The sequence below is a fragment of the Lissotriton helveticus genome, chromosome 9 (assembly GCF_964261635.1).
Source record: "Lissotriton helveticus chromosome 9, aLisHel1.1, whole genome shotgun sequence".
In the NCBI taxonomy this organism is placed as follows: domain Eukaryota; kingdom Metazoa; phylum Chordata; class Amphibia; order Caudata; family Salamandridae; genus Lissotriton; species Lissotriton helveticus.
The window spans coordinates 731,815,059-731,841,428 of record NC_136070.1 but is presented as its reverse complement, the minus strand read 5'-3'; the positions used below and the strand labels follow the sequence as shown (position 1 = coordinate 731,841,428).

The following is a 26,370-nucleotide window of genomic DNA, read 5'->3' as shown; positions in this document are numbered from 1 at the left end:
ACGTACAAGAACACAAGCTGAGGGAAAACATAAATTCAACGTTCACGTACACACAAATACCGGATAGGGTGTGACAGTACATACATCAAACGCAGAAATCTAAGACGAAGACACAGAGCTATTTTGGGTAAGGGGACCTTTCTTTTCCTTTCCTTTTTCTATGCGTGCTGCGTATTTTCAGTATTGTCCGTAATTCTTTTGGGGGGGGGTCGGACTTTTCACTCCCCTCCCTTTCTGGCAATTTTGTTGGAGGCCTCATTTCAAAAAAATACTTACTCCTCTTTTTCCGGTCGGACATTAGTCCAGTCGTGCTTATACTCACGGTGGAGCCTTCCAACCTCTGGGCAGGCGGTGATCAAAAACCGGGACAGAGGAGGGGTATCGCTCGGGCGTTCAGTGGTACACTTCTTATTTTTTTATGTGGTGAATCTAAAACATGCCAATATCCCCAACTCCTGGACTGAGGGAGAGTTGTTTCTTCAGACGAGGAGTTACCATATTCGGGCTTATTTCCCCATCCCCTTGATCGGTAGACCAGCATTTCAGTCATACAAAAGACGTTCTCTCCAACGACCCGGGCATATGGAATACATACACATTCATACCATACAATCAGGGCACGTACGCACAGTCACACCGTACAATTTTTCACGTTCCCAGTGATGGTCTGCACTCCATGCAATATCTCACAGCGCTTGTCTATGTCTTTCCCTACATGGAGCACGGTGCGGTCCATGTCCACTCCATTCTTCAGTCGGAACTCCGATGTAACCTACAGAGGAGAAAAGAAAGGGGGGGATACAGCATTCAGAGCATGTCAGCGCGCGCAAACACGAAAAAGCTTCTACTTACCATGTATCAGACTAGCTGCAGGAACGTGTGATACAACAGATCTTGGCTATCCCTTTCGCATTATTTTTCTGTGTAACATATCCTCCCCTTCTTATGATGCCAAAACATTTTTCATTTTGTTTGTCTCTAAATTCGAGTTCCCTCTTCGTGTATTTGTTTCTCAATTAGTCGTATTTTATGGGACAAAATACCACACCTTACATTCGGCAGATACCTTAAGCTACGGTCGACCATTTTCTAACAATTCTGGAAAAAGGGCAGGTGTGACGGATACAAATTTCAATCAATCCAAAATTCAGGCAAAGGGTCTGCATTATCTGTCTTCTATTGTTTGGGAATAACAGCCATTATTCAAAAACCCTACCAACCTAGACGATTGTTATGACGCTGATTCCATACTTCCTTCGAAAACTCTTTATTGCAAAAATGTCAGTATACAAATACGGGCCTACAACCACGTGGGCCGGCCACGGAGCAAACTGGAATCGTATATGATGACGGGACATTTACACTGTAGAAAAACGCAACGGGCGGGCCATTAGGTTGCAGGAATTAAGGTGTCTAACAGTTGCGGAATCGGTGGACGTTAATTTTATAATCAAAGTACGACAGGACCAGTTACAATGAAATTATCTAGATATACATTTGCGGGCAAGTACCATGAGTAACGTTAATTCGAACTTTCAATAGTACAGTAATCAATAATACATCAGAACTTAATATCAATAGGGATGTCCAAATGTTCAATCAGTACCCGTCCCCGCCCGCCATGTGCTCCAAAACTGCTTACATATCTCGTGATATCAAGGCTGAGCAACCAGTACACATCAAGGAGTTGCGAGTCTCATTTATACCGGCGCCATTTTGGGCGAGGCCGGGCAGGTCCAGAATATAGTCAAAATGTCTCCACCAACCAGCGGTCGGACCAGAACCCCTTTCAGTAGTCCAAAAAGTTCCGTTAAATGACAACAGAAGGGACAGGCAACAAGAACCATCAGTCAAAGAGGGGAGGGCAAGTTCTTCCCTACCGGGTCACGTTGGGGCTCCACCGGAACTGATCGAATTGTTAGTCTACAGTGTTTCTGGATGTTTCAGACTGAAGCTGGCGTCAGCATGAGAGCACCACCATCCCGTGGCTAAGTCGTGGCCATTCCGCGAGCAATCATGGCAGTCGCTCCCCACCGGAAGCCTGCGGGAGTCGGGGGCCCCGGTGACTCTTGTAGAATCTTCAAGGCTGAGGGGACGCTTTCGGGAATGGGGCCCATGCCCTAGCAGTCAAGCGTCCGAGTTCCAGGGTTGCCCAGAGCCATCCTTGCAGGCCAGGCCCAAGTCTGTGGAGCCGACCGCCATTTCGTGAGCTCCGTGGCAGCCGCCTGTCGCTGTACCGCAAGAGTGGGTGCAATTCAGCTGGATGGCGGGTGAGACGCTGTAGCCGCAAGAGCAGGCGAAACTCAACCGGCCGAGTGAGGCACTGTGCCGCAAGAGCGGGTGAGACTCAGCTGGCCGAGCGAGGCACTGTGCCGCAAGAGCGGGCGCAACTCAGCTGGCCGAGTGAAGCGCTGGGGTGCAGCTGAGGAACCTCCACCTGGGGAGGTGGGGGAGGCTCGTTCGCGCCGCCTCTCCCTCCCAGTGCACCCCACGCCGTCTCCTGGCGCAGGTATATGTGATGGTCGGACCAGGCAATAAGAGGGGGGGGGTCATCAGCAAGGCATTCACCCCCCCCCACCCGTGGCTCGCTAGATGCCACCTCAGGGTGGACGAATGGGAAGGCCAGTACAACAACATCGTGGCCGTGGTGCTTCCGGGCCATCCACCCAACGACCTCTTCGGCCGATGGCTGCCAGCAAGGCCCCGCCCTATACATGCCGGGGGCCTCGTCTTCCGGATGGGCGTAGCCGCGGACCTGCTGCACAAGGAGGGACAGGAACAGCGTCATGCATTTGGATCGATGTTGCAGCAGGCTGCCATGTAAATAGTTATTTAATAAAACGTTTTACCCTGTTACTTTGCTGGTGTGTTGTATATATTTATAATATTTGCATAGGGTTTGTCGTTATTTTGGGCGGGGTGGGCGGCGGAGCCGAGCTGTCTTGCAGACATCATGGCGTCGAGCTCGGTTCCTCTCACTAGTTTCATATTTCTCATGAGGGGTTGTTCCTAATGTTTCTATTTTAGCGAGGTCAAAAAGTGATCCCATCAGTGGCCTACTGATTTTGCTCGATTCCTTTTGTTTTTTCTAACGATTTTTATGTTATAGTTTGCTAGCACGATACAGCGGCTAGTCCGCATTTTATATATATGTCCTTTTTATTAGGGGTGTCCTCCGGTGGAGTCGGATGATGTACCTCTAAGAAACGGTCCGGGTTGAACCAACTACCAAAAAACGGGGCAGAGATAGGCATGACGGGTTACAAAGGGGACAAAAGTCTGCACTACCTATCCTTCACTATCCGCAAAGACTATACAGAGTATTGCGACTCTGTGCTTATTTGTGAATAGAGAATCACCCAAAGAGAACCAATTCCGAACGATCATAGGCTATTGGCAGTGGGCAGAGAGGCCATGACACACAAAATGGCTGTCACTTACGTGCATGATGGGGCCTAAAAGGGACTAGATGGCGTGGCCACTGTTTCGCGACTTTCACTTTACTTTCAACAGTGGCTGTGGTGAACATAAATGAACGCCGCTTATGTATACCTAATTTTAGTCATTTTCCACAAAAAAGCTTTTGATATTTGCTATTAAAAAACCATTGAAATTCACTGAAAAAACCATAGGTTATAGACCATATATAGTTAGGAATTAGCATTTACAAAACCTTGAAAATTCACTGAAAAAAACATAGGTTATAGACCATATATAGTTAGGAATTAGCATTTAAAAAACCTTATTTTACTCACACAAAACCATTGAAATTCCATATATAGTTAGTTACACTAACTATATATCGCGCACCCGCAATCCACTGCTGATGATGTCACATATTACATCATTCATGACATGGTCAGTGACATCACTGATGACATCACTGATGACATCTCAAATGACATCACTGATGACATCACTGATGACAACATCCAGTGACTGTATGTTTCTGTAAAGTTAAAATATGTCTTACATATTGAAGAATGAGTGGATGTATAAGTGTCTGGACGAAGGATTTAGTAGGTGCATGACTGAATGTATGAGTGAGTGATTAAATGTGTCTCACTGAGTGCATGGGTTAGTGACTAAACTGTCTTAATTTGTGCATCATTATGTCTGTTGTTCTGTAAACTGCTGCATGTGTTGATCAGTAGCTATATGAGTAACTATATGGGTTATTGATTGATTGCCCAAGTATTTGTATGGGAGACTGAGTGTGTGTGTGGCTGGCTGGGAGGTGTGTGACTCTGTGCAGATCAATGTGTACTTGTATCAATGATTGTATAAGAGAGTAAGTATGTGTTAGTATATGTTTGAAAATGTAAGGTGCTCTATGTTTAACTGTATAGATTAGAAAATGGAAGTGTGATTGATTCTTTACAGGACTGACTAGGTGTGTGAGTAACTCCATGGATGAGTGGCAGAGTGTGAGTGTCTGTATAGGTGTATGAGTGCATATGATAGTGTTGTAAAGATGAGTGATTGTATGTATGAATGATTGTATGGGTGAATGAGTGAATGTGTGTGTAGACGTAGGAATCAGTGAGTGCGTATGTAGTAACTAGTATTGGTGTGTCAATGGTTTCAAAAATTATACTCTGTATTTAACACTGGGTGTAACAGAGGTTATATTAAAATGTGAGGAGATGCATTGTATTGTCACATGAATGATATCATCAGTGATGTGGTCATTGATGTCAAATGAGATGTCATCAGTGATGTCATCAGTGATGTCATTTGAGATGTCATCAGTGATGTCATCAGTGATGTCACTGACCATGTCATGAATGATGTAATATGTGACATCATCAGCAGTGGATTGCGGGTGCGCGATATATAGTTAGTGCAACTAACTATATATGGAATTTCAATGGTTTTGTGTGAGTAAAATAAGGTTTTTTAAATGCTAATTCCTAACTATATATGGTCTATAACCTATGTTTTTTTCAGTGAATTTTCAAGGCTTTGTAAATGCTAATTCCTAACTATATATGGTCTATAACCTATGGTTTTTTCAGTGAATATATATATATATATATATATATATATATATATATATATATATATATATATATGAAACAATCTCAGCTTTCTCTCGCCTGGAGCCCAATCACGGATACCGACGGCGCAGAAGAAGAGAGGAGACCCAATATATATATATATTTTCATTATATATGTTTTTAGACTCAGATTTGGATCATGCATAAACACAGAGCAATATTTTGCGGTTGGAGACGATTCTAACAGATGGGCTAGAATAACCCGGACATAGGTGAGCATTTTGAAAAGGAGATTAATTAAATAAATTGGAATAGGAGATAATTTTGGTGATGTAATTAATATGTATTACACCTATTTTTTGTACTGGTTTTTGGCACATCAGAAAACTATTGGAGACTATGCAATATCGTCTGAAAATACGAGGTTAAGATAGAATTACGTTTGATCGTTTGAGGTGAGAGGCCTTACTTTTAGATGTTTGAGAGAAGGAGGTTAATGCGGGAAGAATTAACTAATAAATGGAGTTTTCAGTGATGTGAAATTGTGTTTTCACGCGATATTCGGAGAGGAAGGCAATTTTGCCGCCTAGAAAGGATCACAGAACAAGTTACAGTATTCCCCAGATATTTCGATTGTTTACAATACAGGAGGTACGCTTAATAAATCTTTTTAGTTATTGAGAGTGATGTTCCAAGGTACAGGGGATAAATGTAGGAGCAGCAGGGTGCTAGGCATGAATATGCGTTTACACTAGAGGAGGAATGTTCAATGAACAGCTCAGTCATTGCGATGGGTCTATCAAGTACAGCGGTTTGAAACAATAACAGGACAGATGATAATCAATATGCCTGATTAGAACACAAAGCAAAAATGTGGTGGGAGAAATTGATCGGATATAGGGTGTATAATAATGGGAGTTCTTTTTTGCAATTTTTGTGTCTTATATAAGCTTAGAGTGCTTAATGTTGTATATAGGTATTTCTTTCCAAGATTGTAGAGTGTTAAATAGGCAGTTTTTTTTGCATTATTGTTAGATTAATTAATATTGGCCCAAACTTATATATTTTTTGTAGGAATATTGTTGTTAATATTTCCTATGGATTGGATTGTGATATCATGTTTTTTTACTTCACAGCCCTGATGATGTCCCAAGGGGGACGAAACGCGTAGGCTGTACAATTCAATACTGTTTTGTTTGATTTTGGATTACGAAACATTTGAACATTTTGGGAATATTTCTGGCCAATAAAGAAATAAAACAGGAAGCTGGCATTGAGATTTCATTATTCGAACTACAATATTTGATTGTTGATTGATGTGATGAACACGCGCCTTCTTTAATATTTATATCTAGAAAAGGTGTTCACAATTGTAACAAAGAAGGATATATATAACTGTAACTTGTGGTTGTCCTGTGTTTTTGTATGATCTTGTACCCCTTTTTATTCATGAAATTCAAGGAATATAAAATTTGTTTATATGTAAATAATTGAAATTTGTTTTTGGAAATTTGAATTGCAAACTACTTTGATAGAGCTTGCTAACATTGAATGCAGTAATTACACAAATATTTAATCCAACAAATCCCTTGTAGGCTCATTTACCCGCCAATATTTGTTTGCCCAAGCCGTCAAGGGTTAATTGGGTTTCCCATTTACTTTTATTAATCTTACAATGCAGAGGCAATATTTATTGTTAATTATAATGATATTGTGATTGTTATTTGGTATTTGTGATATGTTTCTTCAATCTGTATGCAGAATGTAAATATTTGAATGATACCTCTTTATATGTATTCGTACACAAAGGAAATAGGACTAAATCAAACACATTCAAGAAAATCAATGAGTTGCATTGGTAGCTTATCATTTCCCATATGTTTAATCTGTTTGTTTTGATGTGACTGGTTCTTTTTGCCAGCAGGTCGGTTTTGTAGTCAAATCCTGTGACTCATGACACAACCTCCATCATTCACCCAGGCATGTTTTTACTCATAGTTGCATTACTTTAATTTGATAATACTCCTATCCCTCTGCAATAAATCAACGGAAAGGGAGTTGCTTCCTTTTATGCCCCTCTCTGACTCCCCTCTCATGTCCTTTAGCATTACAAAATCTGGTGCTGAATCTGGATGCTTGATGTCCCTTACAGGCATCCAGATCCACTTCTGTAACGGCTCCTCATTAAATATATACATAAGGGGGAAATATTTCTGGAGTGAAAAACCACAATAAATAATATGTGCCATATTTTATCAAGGTTTGTATTGCCCTTATGCCACGCAAGGGGACGCAAGGGCGACGCAAAACCTAAATGAGATTTATCAAGCCACGCAAGGCCACCTTGCGTGGTCCTGACTAACTTGATAAATCTAGAGTAAAGCAAAGCAGCACAAATCGCTGCCTTGTGGAACTCTGCTGCAAAGAAGCGTTCCATGGGTGGAGCTTGGGTGTTCCCACACAACCACCCATGGATTCTGACACATTCCCAGATTTACCAACATTGGTAGACCTGAGACTGCATCAGAATGCTAAGCCTTCCCACCAGAGGTGCAACAAGGCAAAATATATTCATTTCTCCTCCTTGTTTCCTCTGTCTAACAGCCAGAAAGAGGAAAATGCCTCTGAGGATTGTTTTTGTGCAGGAAGGTACCCCTACCTGCGCACAAACAATCTTGCCTGCAATTGTGCACTAAGCAGCCAAAAGTGCACCAGTGCTAGGAAAGAACTGCTGTGAACCATATAATGGTAAATAGGGCACATTCCTGCCTTTTCCCTTTCACACAGCGCAGCCAGGTGACTTGCTGCTTTGCGTTGCATGTTCTTTGATAAATTTGGCCCTCGGTTGCTAATTACCACTACTGTATTGTCACACCATTTTACGACATCTTTTAGAACATGTCCCTTTTGCTTGTATTGAACAAATGTGATGTAGTGGCTTTGTTAATAGCAGCCCGTTCGATGTAGTGCCAAATTAATATAATGGCATGATGATTAGTGACATCCAAAACACACTAAATCACAGTAAATCCTGCTTGTGTGTCACACAGTGGTTCCAATGACCTTCATCATTGGCCCAATCCTGGGATCTTCTATCTATTTTACAACAACAAACAATACTGTAAGCTGAACTCAGCAACACAAGCATCACCTCTTTTCCACAGAACCTCAAAGCAGTACACCAAAGTAGAAACCAATGCCTGCCACATAGGGCGAGGAGGTGATTACGAAGGATAGTATGTAGGGATGTCCTGTTACTCATAAGTGTGAGTAAAGTAAAGTGCAGACATAAGGGGGTTTGGGGCATTTCTGAAGGGAGAGAAACTGGCTACTTCATGACTTACCTCAAAGGCCTGTGATTGTTCAGGAAGTTCCAAGTCCAGCTTCCGTTTCAGGCTGATGGAATAGTGCTGTGCAGAAGAGACCTTTTCCCTCAGTCTTGACTCCCCCATGTTTTCAATTCTGTTTTATAAATCAGAGACAGAATTGTGAATACATGCATTTACGCCATTTTAAAAAGTGATTTGTGAACAAGATTTGTAGATTGCTCAAAGCTAAGTACTTGCTGCCCAGCTGGAATTCTTTAGCACTTATTGTATGAACTTGTTTTGTATTTACTGTGGTGCACCGTAAAGTTGTACATTTATTTTTATTTTTGACATTTATAAGACGCAACATTCTTCAAAAGCCTCAACCAGCATACTGACGTTTTATACCATAGGTGGACACAAGTGTTGGCTGTAAATGCATGAATCAGTCTCCTTAACTGGTAATTATACCCTAGGAGAATTTCTTTCTATATGCAATTTGTCCTTGGCTCCTACCCCAAAAGGATCAGTCCAAATTGAAATTGACGGCAATGTCTAGTCTAAACAGGAACAAAATCAAACCTTAAGTGTCGAACCTTTTGGGGCTTATTAGTGAGGTGAAAAGGAAGTACCTGGGCATAGTGAACTATATACTAAATGGGGGCAGGGATGTCTATAAAATAAAAATATTCCCTAGAAAGCTGTTACCTCTGAAATTTGATGGGACTAGAGCATTGTCGATCATGTTTTGAATGAATGAAATGAATGAAAAAGGATTTATAAAGCGCGTGGTTGCCCGGGAGCGTCCCAGCGCTGAGGATGCAGTGAGGAACTGAGGAGGGCAGGGGGAGTGGGAGAATACATTTCAATTAGTTATTGTGGGTAAAGGTGTGTTTTAAGAAGTTTGCGAAACTTCATGTGGTTCGGTTCGAATCGCAACGGTGCTGGCAGGGAGTTCCACAGAGTAGCCGCCGTGACAGAGAAACGTCGTCCTCCAGTACGGGCCTTTCTGACTCTATGGACGGTGGCCAAGTTGCCTTGGGAAGAGCGCAGGGACCTAATAGTTTTATAGGGATAGAGTGTTGTCCTTAGCATTGGGGGTCCTTTACCCTGTAAGGATCTGTGAGTGATGCACAGAGCCTTGAATTTGATCCTTTCCCGGATAGGCAACCAGTGAAGGGTTCTGAGTGATGGTTTTGCTGATGCTCTCCGGGTGGTGCCTGTTAACAGCCTTGCTGCAGCGTTTTGGGTGCGCTGGAGAATGTTTATAGTATATTCAGGCGCAGCCAGGAACAGGGCATTGCTGTAGTCCAATCTGGACAAGATGAGACCTTGAGTGAGCAGCTTTTGGGACTGTTTCGGGAGAAGGGGGAGAATCTTCCGGGCAGAACGAAGTAGGCCTACACAGGTGCCAGCCATTTTTTTGGCCTGTGTTTTCATGGAGAGGTCTTGCTCCAGCCAGAACCCTAAGCTTTTGAGTTCTTTTTTTGGATGTGGAAGGGTTCCTAGACATTGTGGCCATATAGAGGGGGGAAGGGATGTTGTTTGATGACCTAGGAGCATGAGCTCCGTTTTTGTGCCATTTAGTTTGAGTCGCGAGTCGCACATCCAGTTATAAATTCCTGCAAGGCAGTCATGCAGTTTCCTGATTTTGTCTTTTTCCAGTGAGAATGAGACGATCATTTGTGTGTCGTCAGCATATGTGATGGCTTTAATCCCAAAGGGGGTGACAATATCCTCCAGGGGGGCCATATAAACGTTAAATAAGGTAGGGCTCAGTGAAGAGCCCTGAGGAACCCCACACTGGAGGGGGAAAGATTCGGATCGTGCGTTTCCTTCACAGACCTGAAAGGTTCTGTCCTTCAGGAAGGATGTGAGCCAACGCAATGCAGTGCCTCTCACCCCTAGGTTGAAGAGACGTTGGATCAGGATATCATGGTCCACAGTGTCGAAAGCTGCACTTAGATCCAGGAGGATCAGTAAAGCAGATCCCCCTGAATCCAAGATGCACCTTGCTTCTTCGACCACTGTGAGAAGGGCGGTCTCAGTCCCCTGACCCGGGCGGAACCCTGTTTGCGAGGGGCGGAGAAGGTTATTCGTTTCTAAGAAGGCAGAGAGTTGTTGATTTACGGCCTTCTCTGCAATTTTACTCAGGCCCGGCAGCAGAGAAATTGGTCTGAGGTTTGTGAGGTCGTGAGGGTCAGGTCCGGGTTTCTTCTGCAGTGCTCTAACCACTGCATGTTTCCAGCTAGGGGGGACCACTCCTTGGTCAAATGAGACATTGATAAGTTCAGTGGCTAGAGGCGAGATGGTAGGTCCCACTTGTTGGAGAATGTGAATTGGGGCTGGGTCGTTTGGAGAACCACTTTTCATAGCTGTTAGAGCTTTCAAGAAGTCTTCGTTAGATATCTGATTGAAGATGTCTAGGGTAGGGCCTCGGGTTGCGGGCGTATGATCCCTGGGGGCGTCACTGACAGATTTTGGCGGGAGGGATTGCAGGATGTTTGTTATTTTGCTCTCAAAGAAAGCTGCCACTTGGTTGCATCTAGTGGCCGTGGGTTCCTGCAGTGGCGGGGGATTTGGTATTTTGAGCAATTCTTTTACTATCTTGAAGGTCTCTCGAGATGAATTGGCAGCGGATCTAATTTTCTCTTCGAAGAAAGAGGCTTGGGCAGTTTTCCGTGCCAACTTATAGGTTCTCATGGATGTTTTATATTTTTCTCTTTTGAGGGGGTCCCAGTCTCTTCTCCATCTCCGTTCCAGAGTTTTACAAATTTTTCTTAGGTTCTTCAATTCTAGGGAGTACCAAGGGGATTTAAAGATTTTACTTTTTTTCTTCAGATTTTTCTTGGGTGCTACTGAGTCCAGGCTGGTGGTTATCCAGTTGGTAAGATTCGTGTCAGCTTTCAAGGGGTCAGGGATAGCGCGGGGAGCGGTTTGTTCTAATTCTTGAATCCACTTCTCAAGGGAGAGTTTGGACCAAATTCTCTCTTGGGTGCGAGGTATCTGACCTTGGGGAATATCCGAGTTTTCAGCCTACAAAGATTGTATGTTCTTAGAGAACTCAACACGCATGTTGGAAATTGGATGACTAGAAGCCCTTTCCGATTTTACAACTCTCTGAGTCTTCTCATCATTTTTGTTGTGCTTTGTTCTTTAATAGCCCTTAAAGGGGTTGATCAGGAGTGGGAAGTAAATTTTATAAAGGGCCAGCAACGTATCTGTATGAAGTGGTGGAATCACCTCATGTAAATGAATGTGGAAGAGATAGTTTGAGTATGAAGTCAGGTCAACTACCAACCACCTAATCTTAGATTATTGTTTTTTATTGTTTGTTCCTAAGAATGACCTCTAACAGAAATTTCACAACATTTCTCATCACAGTATCACCACTTTCCAGAAAACTCAGGAACATTAATTTTCTAAACCCTAGGCAATAGGACAGTTTGCCATCTTGGCTCTCATTACCTAGGAAAAATGTAATCTTTGAGACCATTTGTTGAAATTCTGTACCCTCTTCTAGAGTCGCAGCGAGGTAGGTACCTGTAAAGGCCATATTGTAGCACCAGCCATGTTCTATGGTTATGTATTTTACTGAAGTGCTACTGAAGCACAATCTACTATGCCTTCTAAACTACCACGCAACACATTAAATCCCTCTACTGCTCATTGCTCTCCCTTCCATTTCCGGTTCCACCCATACACTTCTGCTGCAGGTCAATTTCAGTTTACCCAGAGGCAACCCTGATGAATATGTGAAAAGAAGCCCTGACACCGAGTAATTACCTCAATTTCCTCTACATCATTAAAAGCCCAGCAGATAATATATGGCACTCATTAGATTTTTGTCTAATGCATGGGTTAAACTATCTCAACCAGCCATCCCTTCAATTTTCATGGTATGGCCGTTGTCCAATCTTGTGCCTCACCTTCAAGGGAATACAGTTAGCAAGCGACCCTTAGTGAAACCCATCACTGCAGACTTAGGGCCTTATTTACTAGGAATTAATGCAGCAGGGCGTTCCCTTTGCTTTCCCCTGCACTGGCGCACAATTCGCTGCCATGCGCCGACGCAGGCACCCGTGCACCATGGTGCAAGGGTGGCTGCGTCACTGGGATGATTGGTTTCTGCAGGAAGGGACACCTACCTGCACAAAAACTACCACAATAGATGATATTCTCTTCCTATGTGTGCTGCAGAATGCAACGCATAGAAAGGGGACAACCACGAGGAGAAATGAAAACATTTCTACATGTTGCACCTCCCTATGCCTCCCCTGGGAGGCGTAGCATTCTGAAGCATTTCCAGGTTTACGATTTCGCATAAATCTGGATATGCGGCAGAATCCCTGGGTGTTGTGGGGGAACACCCACAGCAACACCCATGACGCGACCCTTTCAAGCATAGTGTTGCTTGTAAATATGGGGCAGCAGGTTGTGCCACCGGTGCATCACAAAAGTGAAACACCGGCGGCACAAGGGGCTTGTAAAAAGCCCCTTAATGTATACCTTACAAGAGCTGCCACGTTTTGAGTGTGAACAGCAAAACACACAAGATGCTTGATTCCGGTCCAGGGAAGACATGGCTTGGCAGTTCGGGCTGGACTGTTCCCATGAGGCACAGGGTCAAGACTGATTTGCATATGGCCATCTCTGAACTGGGGTGGCTTAGTGAGCAAAATAACGATGGATTAAACCCAGATCTGTGACTGGGGGTGAATGTTTTGCCATTGTGCAACATTCCGTCCATCATCTTGTGTGTTTTACGTTTTGAGTGGGACCATGTGTGACCGTTCTATGTTTTGGGTGTGCTGAACGTGTGACATTTAACCCCTTCACTGCGGCGGCTATTCCGCCGCAGTGCTAAGGGGGCGGGGCGGCCGCATGCTGGTGACGGAACCGCTCCGTCACCAGCCGCGGTTGGGCTGTGTTTGTGACGGAGCGGTTCCGTCATGGCCCGCCCCGCTCAATAGAACGCTCAGCGCAGGCGCGAAATTCGCACTGCGCATGAGCGGCGAGCGGGCCATGACGGAACCGCTCCGTCATCAGCACAGCGCACCCGCAGCTGATGACGGAGCGGTTCCGTCATCAGCGTGCAAGGGGTTAAATATCATATGCGATACTTTGAGTAGCACTACGTTGGCTATTACTCTGGGATTGGCTGAAGGAATTGGTCTCGCAAATCTCTTCCCTGTTAAATCATTCCCTCATACAAACGGTAATTGATATTTTTTAATATTTCCTATTCAGTTTGTTTATGTTAAACGTACTAGGATACCCGAAATAGATTTATCATCAGCAAAACTATCGAGATCTGTTACATTGTTAAATGACTGCTCAGGACTGGGACATCCATTTCTCAGTGACGTCATCTTTCAATGCATAATTACTGACATCATATGTCAATAATATATATAATAATAATAATAAATAATAAATTCAGGACTGTTTGAGTCCCACATCTACTTATGGAAACAAGCAAATGTTCTCACAGTTCTCTTGCAAAATATGGTATAGCAATCGTGCATGCCTAACATTGAATACAGCATGTTTGACAAAGCAATGGTCTGCACAGGGTACATATTACTTGTTCAGTTACAGACATCGACAACGTAAAGAACAGTAAGGTCTTTAATTGTTTTTCTTGTTGCAATTTTATATAGCGCGGACGTGGTCCGAAGGCATCAGAGCGCTTTACAACAGTAACATAATACAAGGGTACATCAAGTTACGGTTACAATAATTACGTTCAGACATTTGCATCGGTAGCTGCCACCAGGACAAATGCAGCCATTGGACAATGGATATACAAGGTTCAAGCATCGATTGGGATGGTGGGGAGACACAGTGAAGGTAGTTTGTCGCCGGGATAGAGTACTTGGGTATGGTTGAGGGTGAATTAACCCAGTTGTCTTTCAAACAGGAGGAGCCTGAGATCCTTTTTGAAGGTGGCTATGCAGGTTGCTAGGCGAAGGGGTGGAGGTAAGGAATTTCAGATTCTTGTGGCACTACCATAGAATGACTGGCTTATGTACCGTACTTGACTGACGGTTGGTGGTTCCAGGAGCAGCGACTGGGCATTTCCTGAACTCTTATTTGCTCCGGAGATTGACAGCTTCTCACTTAGACAGGAGGATGAAGAAGAGTGCAGCGCTCTGTAGGTAATGCAGGCGGGTTAAAATGGGGCTCAAGATTCATTGGGAAGCCATTACAGGGTGGTTTTTTTTTACTTTATTTTTTCAGTTTATGTAACATATACAACCCCCCCCCAATTGGCATCGCTACAACGCATGTACACAGTTCGACAACCTCATTATGGCACTGAGGAACGTAGGTATCATCCAGAGAGGTACGGACACATGAGGAACAACAGACTAGCAGGCAAATAAATAACTTTGTGAGGAAGCCGCCAAGCACAGCACAACTCCCAGTGATAGATAACTCTAGTGGTCCCCCCTCCCCCACCATCAGATCTCGACCCCACTGGCGAGCACATCTCGTCACCTGCCTCATCAGACTCGCTCTGGGAAGACCGCCCCCCTCTCCGTCAGTCCCGAAGCACACATGATTCACCAGGCGAGTAAATCTTCCTGCAATTTCTCGTCTCTCCGAGTATGTTGCATGTGAGTTTCCTCGGCCAGGGACCACTCTCTAACATCTTTAAGCCAGGTGGGCACCTCCGGAGCCCTCTGTCCCATCCAAGTGATCGCTACCCTGCGCCTGGCAAGCACCAACATCAATTGTAAAAGTTTATAGGCAGCCATTACAGGGTTAGCGGAGCCGGGGATATGTGGTCACATTTCTTGAGACCTAACACAAAGCGGTCGCGCTCCTGCGTGTAGTATTGCTCTAAGTGGGCCTAGATGAACTTTGGGAAAGCCTGAGAGAAGGACAATTCCTTAATCTGGTCTAGAGAGAACGAGAGACTGCACCACTGTTTTGAGGTCTTGTTCCGGGATCAATTGTCTGATGCCCCATAGCTGCCTGAATTGGTGTTGTGCACTTTTGGCCATGGCTGTGATGTGGCAGTGGAAGTTTAGCTGCTTGTCAAAGGTGATTCCAAGGGATCTAGCACTCTGGACAATGGCGAGGCAGCCACCCAAGGCAGGAAAGTTGGCCATCTATTTCTGTAATGGTGTTTTTGCTTTTGAAGTTTAGATCAAAAGAAATTCATTTTTAGTTCGGTTGAGTTTTAGATGATGGTTAGACATCCAATTTTGAATCTTTCGGAGCGTGATTGAAAGGAGGGCTAGGTCTTCAGAGGGATCACTGACATAATATCGAGGGACATAATATCGACTAGCAAAAATATCGGCGTCAAAATATCGACAGACAGAATATCGACTTTGTATCTACAAACAGGTAAGTACAAAAATATCGAGTAACAAATATCGTTTACAAAAATATAGTTTATAAAAATATCGACTTTATTAAAAAACAATGTTAAATTAAATTAATATTAAAAATTAATTACTAAAATATACTTAAAAATACTTAAATTACCTTATAATAATTAAATATTAATGAAAGTTATAAAAAAAATTACAATCATATTTGTTAAAACATATATATATAGTAACATAATATAATTAAATAATATCCAATATTATTACCGTACGATAGCGGAAGTGTAAAAATTACTATTTCCACTCCAGAGAGTGCAACAGTAGGGAAAGCGTTGGATAGCGTAGGGGTAAAAATTACTAATCCCACTCCAAAGAGTGCAACAGTAGGAAAAGCGTTGGATAGGGTAGGGGTAAAAAGTACTATTCCCACTCCAGAAAGTGCAACAGTAGGTAAGGCGTTGGATAGCGTAGAGGGAAAAATTACTATTCCCACTCCAGAGAGTGCAACAGTAGGGAAAGCGTTGGATAGCGTGGGGGTAAAAATTACTATTCCCACTCCAGAGAGTGCAACAGTAGGGAAAGCGTTGGATAGCGTAGGGGTAAAAATTACTATTCCCACTCCAGAGAGTGCAACAGTAGGGAAAGCGTTGGATAGCGTAGGGGTACAAATTACTATTCCCACACCAGGGAGTGCAACAGTAGGGAAAGTGTTGGATAGCGTAGGGGTAAAAATTACTATTCCCACTCCAGAAAGTGCAACAGTAGGTAAGGCGTTGGATAGCGTAGAGGTAAAAATTACTATTCCCACTTCAGAGAGTGCAACAGTAGGGAAAGTGTTGGATAGCGTAGGGGTACAAATTACTATTCCCACTCCAGAGAGTGCAACAGTAGGGAAAGCGTTGGATAGGCAACATCCAGGTCTGGATGACAAACAATCACCTAAGACTCAATGCTGATAAAACAGAAGTTCTGTTTTTTAACCAGAAAAACCCTATTTCCCCTTCCCTTTGGTGACTGCACTTGACCCCGCACCCACCCCTGTCCATTCAGAACGCAACCTGGGTTACCAGTTCGACGACTCACTTTCATGCAAAGCACAAGTCAATAAGGTCACTTCTGCCTGCTTCATGAAGCTGCGCATGATTAAGAAGATCCTCCCCTACCTCCCCCTGGACGCCCGCCGAACAGTCACTCAGGCCCTCATCACTTCTCACCTGGATTACGCGAACAGCCTTTACGCTGGCGCTCCTCAATATCTGATCGATCGGCTCCAGATCGTTCAGAACGCAGCGGCCAGACTGATTGGAAACATCCCCTACCGTCAGTCTGTTGCCGCCTACCGCAAAGAACTCCACTGGCTTCCTGTTGCAAGCCGTATCCAGTTCAAGATCCTCACCCTCGCCTTCCGCGCTATCAACGGCCTTGGTCCCAGCTACCTTAAAAAGCGAGTGTCAATATCTCATTCCGCTAGATCACTAAGATCTAACAACTTACGCCTCCTGATCTCTCCTCGCTTTCGCCGCGCCAGAATGGGCGGGAGAGGGTTCAGCGTAATCACTGCTAAACTGTGGAACTGCCTCCCAACCGACCTCAGGTTCTGCCCGTCTGAACCCATCTTCCGGGCTAGACTAAAAACCTGGCTGTTTTCCGGACTGTGATCCCTTTCTTGATGACAACCTTTTCCCCCCCTTCTCCCTTGAGGCTCTGGTTCTAGCGCCGGGACACCCCCTCGGGGGTAGCTGCGCGCTGTATAAGCTACATAAATAAATAAATAAATAAATAATAGCGTAGGGGTAAAAATTACTATTCCCACTCCAGAGAGTGCAACAGTAGGGAAAGCGTTGGATAGCGTAGGGGTACAAATTACTATTCCCACTCCAGAGAGTGCAACAGTAGGGAAAGCGTTGGATAGCGTAGGGGTACAAATTACTATTCCCACTCCAGAGAGTGCAACAGTAGGGAAAGGGTTGGATAACGTAGGGGTAAAAATTACTAATCCCACTCCAAAGAGTGCAACAGTAGGGAAAGCGTTGGATAGGGTAGGGGTAAAAACTTACTATTCCCACTCCAGAGAGTGCAACAGTAGGGAAAACGTTGGATAGCGTAGGGGTACAAATTACTATTCCCACTCCAGGGAGTGCAACAGTAGGGAAAACGTTGGATAGCGTAGGGGTAAAAATTACTATTCCCACTCCAGAAAGTGCAACAGTAGGTAAGGCGTTGGATAGCGTAGAGGTAAAAATTACTATTCCCACTTCAGAGAGTGCAACAGTAGGGAAAGTGTTGGATAGCGTAGGGGTACAAATTACTATTCCCACTCCAGAGAGTGCAACAGTAGGGAAAGCGTTGGATAGCGTAGGGGTAAAAATTACTATTCCCACTCCAGAGAGTGCAACAGTAGGGAAAGCGTTGGATAGCGTAGGGGTACAAATTACTATTCCCACTCCAGAGAGTGCAACAGTAGGGAAAGCGTTGGATAGCGTAGGGGTACAAATTACTATTCCCACTCCAGAAAGTGCAACAGTAGGGAAAGGGTTGGATAACGTAGGGGTAAAAATTACTAATCCCACTCCAAAGAGTGCAACAGTAGGGAAAGCGTTGGATAGGGTAGGGGTAAAAATTACTATTCCCACTCCAGAAAGTGCAACAGTAGGTAAGGCGTTGGATAGCGTAGAGGGAAAAATTACTATTCCCACTCCAGAGAGTGCAACAGTAGGGAAAGGGTTGAATAGCGTAGGGGTAACAATTACTATTCCCACTCCAGAGAGTGCAACAGTAGGGAAAGTAGATACTTCATATATTATTAAAAATAATTATATATTAATATCTATAAAAAATTAATTAAAAGTAATTACCAATTTAATATAATATAATAATTAATTATTTACAAATACTAATTTAAATTGATCATTACAATTAGTTATCTAATATTGCTAATAAATTACAAATTAACAATTAATTAATTAGTAATTAAAAAGTTACTTAACAATTAAAATCTAATAAATACCAAAAAAATTAACATATGTAATTAGTTATAATTAAATTACTTCCCACCCTATTCCCCTATAAACCCACAACCCACTACAGAAAATACATTCGTAAAATTAACATAATTATCAATTAATCAATTTAATAAAATAATTCTCAAATAAAAGTTAATTAATTACCAATTAACAATTATTTAACTATTAATTAGAAATAAATAACTACATAAATTAACATATTTTATTAATTATAATTAAATTACTTCCCACCCTATTCCCCTAGAACCCCACAACCCGCTACAGAAATTAAATTAGTTAAATTAACATAATTATCAATTAATCAATTAAATAAAATTAATTGCAATTAAAATGTAAATAATTATAAACAAATACCAATAAATAAATTAACATAATTATCAATTAATCATTTAAATACAATTAATTTGCAATTAAAATTTAAATAATTACAAAATAAAAATGAATTAACAATTAATTATATACTAATACCAATAAATACATTTACATATTTAATTAATTATAATTAAATTACTTCCCACCCTATTCCCCTATAAACCCACAACCCGCTACAGAATTAAACTACGCAAAATTTAAATAACTTTAAATTCATTAATTAAACTACATTGTAACATAAATAAACACTTTTAACACATAAAATACACTATAAAAAATTCGATATTATTTGAATATTTTGATTAACCTATATTATGTACTTCGATATTTTGACTATCTATATTTTAAAATTCGATATTACATTACTTACCCTCAAAACGATATTTTTGATGTCTATATTCTGTCCATTCGATATTTTGTCCAGCCTATATTTTGTACTCGATATTATGTCCATTCGATATTTTGTAGTCGATATTATGTCTGTTTACCCTTCAGAGGAAGAGATTTTCATGTATATTTGAGTGTCATCAGCATGAAGGTGGAAGAGAATCCCAGTGTTTCTCAGAATCACACATAGTGGTTTTAGGTAAGGGTTAAAGAGGGTTGTGGTGAAGATTGAGCCTTGAGGGACCCCTTGATGAACATTGACTGGTCTCAAAAACAAGCTGCTCATTTTCACAATTTGAGAGCAGTTGGTTAGATAAGAGGTGAACCATGTGAGGACTGTGCCTCTCCAGCCCATGTGTTGTCCAGAAGTGCGACGGGTGGTCCAGATCGTTGACAGTGTAGAATGCAGCAGACAAGACTAGGAGGACCAGGAGGTAGGAGTTCCACGGAGTCGAGGATTCCTAAGGGAGTCGTCGACTATTCGTAGGATCGCAGTTTCTGTACTGTGGCCCTGGCGGAAACCTGATTGGAGAGAGTCTAGGAGTTGTGATGAAAACAATGCACTGTTATCACTTCCATTGCCTTAAAACACGATTTTCAAATAATGCAAGTATGCTTTTAGTTCTCAAGTTTGCAAAGGGCCAAGCTATTTTTCAATAATCGAAACAGACTTGTTAGCAGTTCAGAAGTGCATTTAACTCGTATTACATTTTCAGGGTTTTATTTTGCATGACCAGCATCTTGGAATTCTTTCTCCGATTCAACGTTCGTTCCTGAAAGTCACCTTTTACAGTACACAGGAGTGGAAGTGAAGTAGGGTGGGTTCTCTACATCCCATGCACATTAGTTAACTACAGGGAGAATGGACTGACACTAGCAAGGGGGTGATGCCCGGCCTAAGCTCAACAGCTTTGCTGGGGTCTACAACTTTGTCCTCATTGGACATGAGTAGACTCTGAGTTGCATACACTGCAGAAGGTGAGTTCTGATCATTACGAAGCACAGCAGATGTAGTCCTATAGATTGTCTGACAGGGCTGGGGGCGCTAGGCCAGGGGTCTCTAACTCATAGCTCTGGAGCATCTAGTTATGCACCAGTACCCTGAAAGTAGCTTCATGAAGTGCAGCCCAGCACAGTACTTAATGTAGAGGGTCTATCCATATTGAAGGAGGTAGTGATACGTATCTCTGCATTATTGGAGTGACCTCCAGTCAAACCAAACAAATTCTGCCAGAGTGCAGATTGTGCAACATGACCACCTGTCTCCACTCTCAATTTAACAAAGTAATGTGTAAAGTTGTCACTTTGTAAGCCCCTCTCTATTAGTTATATAATGCATCTGAGAAATGGGTCAGAAATGAAGTTCCAGCAATAGCCAGCCTCGAGTAGCCACATACAGTGTGGGACTGCCAGAGACACAGTGGAAGTGTGTGAGCACCATTATGTTAGCAACCCTGTACCCAAGAAGAGCAAAGGCTGGGGACATGTAATGAATGGCCTTGTTTGTTTCAAACAGTGGGAGTGATCTGTGCATGTATGTATGCACATTTAGTTTACATGTGTATGCATATATGTGCATCTATGTATGTCTGGCGTTGTGATACTCCTTGAAAGAAGTTGTCTCTTCCTTAAATCCTTTCCTGGTGTCATCCTTGGTGCCTAGTGACATCCTTGGACTAATCATGTCATAATGACAGTTATCATGACCAGACTGTGAGTATGCTTGGCACAGTTGTGGCCACCTAACACATATTCATGGCCTCCCTGGAATAATAATAATGCCCATGGCTGACATGATGTGGTAATTATGTTGGATAGCAATGGCACAATTGTGGCTCTAACACAGATTTATGGTGGGTTGTTGGACCCGCCCAATCGTGCACTGTTCACGTAGTGCTATGCACCTTCATCACTCATTACTCTTTTGCTTTTGAAATAATCATTTTATTTCTCTTATTTCTTTCAAGTAACGTGATTTGTTTGTCAATGTATGTGCTCATATGTTATTTTCAAATTTCATAACACAAGCATATGATTTGTTCCTTCATCACATAAACATTGATATTTTATACATTAGTAGCATGTACATAATTTTGGCATTATTTCAATACTTTCACATAAATTAACATCAATTTACAACAGAGCCCAATGCATTTCGGCACCCATAATGTGCCTTCGTCAGGGGCGATTCTGCAATAAAAACATATAAGAACGTGTAAGAATCATTTCTGAGGTAATTCATGGGGGTTTGTTAGTGGAAAGTGAAAGTTGATCCTACCTTGTGTCTATTGCAGCTATGCGTGTGTGATCGTCGCTTTTCTTTACTCGAAAATAAATGCTGTAAATGCTGTAAATAATGGTACATTACCATTATAACATAAGCTCTAGACTCCTAATGTTTACAAAGTTAACTGTGAAAAACTCAGCCTACATACCTGATGAGCGGTGTTTGAAACTCTCTGTGGTAAAAAAGAGGAAAAAACCTATCAGCGCTTCCAGTACTCCACAAAAAAATACGTTTACTTTCACTAAGGATCCAGTGGTCCTTACCTTGTCTTCACCAGCAATAATAGTCTGTTGGTGTAAAAAAAGGATATGCTTATTCTATCTCTTAGAGGAGCTCTCTGTTGGCCGAAAAATTAGAGCTTTGTGCTGTATATCGCGTACCTGTAATGCCAAAGGATTTCTCCGTGTGTCTTTTCCTGCTCTGCTCGCTATCACCGGATCACCCCGCTGTGTTAGTAAACGCCATTAAAACTCCGCAAACTCCGCTGGGGAGTGGAGTCAGGAACATAGAAAACAGACTAACTGTCGAAACTCAGCCCAAAATGCTGGTTACTCAAAGCACCATTTCAGTGTGTCTAATGTGGTTGTTTGTGTTAGAACCCAAATGGTTATAATGATCCCGTATTTTATGAGCTGGTTATATCAAAAAAATGAAACCGCTCGATATACCTAATTTATAAATTTCCATTTGAATAGTCATGATGGTTAGTATTGTGTGTAGAGTCAAATCTAGAAATGTTGCTTTATCATGAGGTGCATGTTAGAAATTGGCAAGAGTAAAGGACACGCTCTATTCCAAAACTAAGAATGCGCTCATGGAAACCGCTAAATAATTACCAGTCCTAATCTGTTGAGTCATAAGCTCCATGAGACTTAATATAAGTGAGGAAAATAATAAAAAGATAAAAAGAAAAATCCTAGGTTACAATGTGTATAAAGTCAGCAGTGGAGTGAATATGAGATGTTCAGACGTTCAACATTTTTAGAAATAGTAAATATTACTAATCATAACACTTGTTGTCCATCGGTTATGCTAACAGGAATTATTAACTTCTTAATCATTATATAATGACGAGTTACACAGCTTGTAACAACCCATATGGTGATCTCATATTATGATGTGTAATCTGAAGGCTGACTGAGTTATGAGAATTGTTGTGTCTCTCGATGTAATGTTTTTGAAGTCTAGATTTAAGAGTCATTTATAGGTAACACGAAAGATCATATTTATCATTAAGCCCTGTTGGAGCTAGTGTTCTGAGATGCCTGATCCAGTAGAGTTCCCTTTGCATTAGTTTCTTTTGATTGTCAATCCCTTGGTTTACTGGTACTTTTTCAATGATAAAAAATCTCAATTGTGAGATTGAATGTTTCTCATTTCTCCAGTGGAGTACTAACGGAGAGGTCAAGTTCAAATTACGGATCCGGCTCTTATGTTCCGTTATGCGTGTCTTTACCTTGCGTTCCGTTTTGCCTATATACATTTTCCCACAGGGACATTTGATGGCGTACACCACATTACTAGCATTGCAATCACTGGTATGTTTTAACTGAATGAGTTTCCCGGTGGTTGGATGTCTGCACGTGTTTCCTGTGATGACGTTATTACAATTTATGCAATTCAAACATCTTGTGGTACCTTTGTATATCGCTGGATTCTCCCGTGGTGGTTTGTGTTTAAGCCTTGACCGCAAATTTAATCCTCTGGTGTATGCATGTACTGGAGGTTCTTTAAATATACCATGAAAGTCTGGTTCCTCTGATAGAAGTTCCCATCTTTTGTTGATTATACCTCTGATCTTTGTAGATAATGTTGTGTATTTGGTCACAAATACCATTTTGTCATGCTTTTTCTTCACACTTGGTTTTAACAGATCCAGTCTATTCATAAGTTGTACTCTGTTTAGTTGAGATTCCAATACTTCTGGTGGATAGCCTCTTTCAGTATATTTTTGAACCTGTCGTTCCAATGTATTTTGACATTCTTGAGGATCTGAGCATATCCGTTTGATCCTAATAAATTGTGATACAGGTAAATTTTTGACGAGACTCCTAGGATGAAAACTCGTATAGGCTAGTGCACTGTTACGGTCGGTTGGTTTCGAATATAATGCTGTTGAAAAACCATGTTGTGTTTTTGTGATTCTGACATCCAGGTAATCAATTGTTGATTGACTGATCTTGTAAGTGAATTGGATCCTACTATCCACTTGGTTAAGAGACTTTATCAAATGTTCAAGATTTTCTTGTGTGTCATCCCAAATCAAAAACACGTCGTCTATAAATCGACTATACATTTTTACATGTGACCACTCTCTTCCTGACATCAAATTGTTCGCCTCATACTGTGCCATAAAGGTATTCGCATACGCAGGCGCCCCTGCAAAGCCCATAGATGTTCCGTTTAGTTGTGCAAAATACTCGTTCTTCCATGTAAAATAGCTGTTGTGCAAACAAAATTTTAATAACTGCAACAAAAAAAGTTTTTGATCCATTGTAAGATTTTCCATTTTGAGTAATGCCCATTCGATGGCCTCGAGTCCAGCATGGTGTGGTATGGAGGTATATAGTGCCACCACATCTATGGTGCACATTATCCAATGTTGTTGCAAGCCCTCTTCAATCCACTTTAGTTTGTTTAAAAAGTCTGTCGTGTCCCGTATGTATGAACCCCAACCTTGCACAAACTGCTGTAAATGATGATCAATATAGCGGCCAAGGGGGTCAAAAATAGACCCGCACCCTGACACTATCGGTCTGAACGGGGGGTTAGTAGGATGTTTATGTATCTTTGGAATCATATAAAGATTCGGACGTTTAGGATTCTTCTGCGTGAGGTATGCTGCTGTTTGCTCATCAATCCATTCATTATCTATTGCGGATTTTAATATATCACTTAACATGTGTTGTAATGTCTCTGTAGGATCAGATGGTAATTTGAGATATGTATTTGGATCTGCCACATGTTCATTGACCTTGAGATCATAAAATTCCGTGTCCATTAGTACTAGTGCTCCTCCCTTATCTGCTGGTTGTATGGTTAAGGATGCGTCTTTAGCCAAATTGGTTATGATATGTTGTTCCTGTTTCGTTAGATTGTTTTGTCGTATTCTTTTGTAATCCAACATCTGTAGATCTTTTCTGACCATAATTTCGAATGTGTCGAGCATCTTATGTGATACTGGGGCCTGAAATGTACTTTTAGGTCTAAATTCCTTGATGTTATCAACTCCTCTTTTTCCTGTGGGTTCCACCACATTTTCAAAATAATGTCTCAGTTTCAAAGATCTCATGAATCTAAAGAATGCCCCCTCTGTTTCCATCTCATTGGTGGTAACTGTAGGAACAAATGATAAACCTTTATTTAGCGTTGATGTTTGTTGTTTAGTCAATGTCATAGAAGATATATTGATAATCAAATCACTGTCCGTCCGCTTCTCAGTGCTTTTCCGCCCGCTTCCTCGCCTTGTTTTCCGCTTGTTACTACTCTCTCTGTTGTTACCGTTGGTGGTTGCCCTGATTCCTGTGCCTGTGACAAAAAAGACGAAGATATTTCTCTGCTCGTGGTTGCCTGATTGGTGTTGTCGGTAAGGATGTTAACCCCTTCTTGGTTCATATTGACTGGACCTCTACGTATTGATATCTCCTTGTCTGTAACAAGACTTTCCTCAGAAGAACGTGTTGATGTATTTGTTTTCTTTGGGATATATTGACGTCTGGCATAAATGTCTGCCCAAGTATAAACTTCGTTGAGCTTATAATCGATGGTGTCTCTTTTATATTTTCCTAATTTGCCTTCCTGCAATTCTTTCTCATATTTGTCTAATTTGATTTGAATTCCTTCCAGGTTGATTTTCCAAGTGTCTGTCTCCAGTCTGGATTCAAGTTCTGATTTGAGTACATAGATTTCTTCTTCCAATTCCCTTATTGTCTTCGCTAATTCCTCTATTATCAAAAGTATAAGGTCCAAAGAGCATTTATTTAAAATACTATACCATTTGTCCATAAATTTTGAGTTGAGGTTGAACCGGAATAACATCGGTTTTATGGACAAACGTAGCCCTCTTGGAATGCGCTTTGCCTTGTGATATTGAATGAGGGTTGAGGCATGCATTCTTTGGTTTAATTGGCGACGAGTAAGATATTCTAGTTGTTTCATCTGTTGACTTACTGATCCCCCATGAACATCCATATTTTTTACTTCTTTGATTAAAGAGTAAATTTGATCTGCCTGGTCATTGGTATATGCCATTGTATTTGCTCTATTGTCCGTCATTCCTGTTATTGTTTCGAACTGCATTATGAATTGGTGGGTGCCTCCTCACTAGGCGACTATTGAATTGATATGAAAAAGTTGAGGGCGTGAGGAGCACTCCGATGCTTTGTCAAATGTTTTTTAGGTTTTTCCAATGGTGCTACGATTGATCAGGGTAGTCACTCCTGGTGTGTCTAAAACAGATTTATGGTGGGTTGTTGGACCCGCCCAATCGTGCACTGTTCACGTAGTGCTATGCACCTTCATCACTCATTACTCTTTTGCTTTTGAAATAATCATTTTATTTCTCTTATTTCTTTCAAGTAACGTGATTTGTTTGTCAATGTATGTGCTCATATGTTATTTTCAAATTTCATAACACAAGCATATGAT

General features: G+C 41.8%; 1 protein-coding gene across 1 annotated transcript in view; it reads right to left on the bottom strand.

The window, feature by feature from the left end:
* Nucleotides 1-26,370, bottom strand: part of LOC144781829 (endothelial PAS domain-containing protein 1-like) — a 743,918-nt gene that overhangs the window by 39,676 nt on the left and 677,872 nt on the right. The window contains exon 13 of the mRNA XM_078660855.1: nucleotides 8,345-8,462. Coding sequence (XP_078516981.1) covers nucleotides 8,345-8,462 — 118 coding nt within the window. The remainder of the gene's footprint in view (nucleotides 1-8,344; nucleotides 8,463-26,370) is intronic.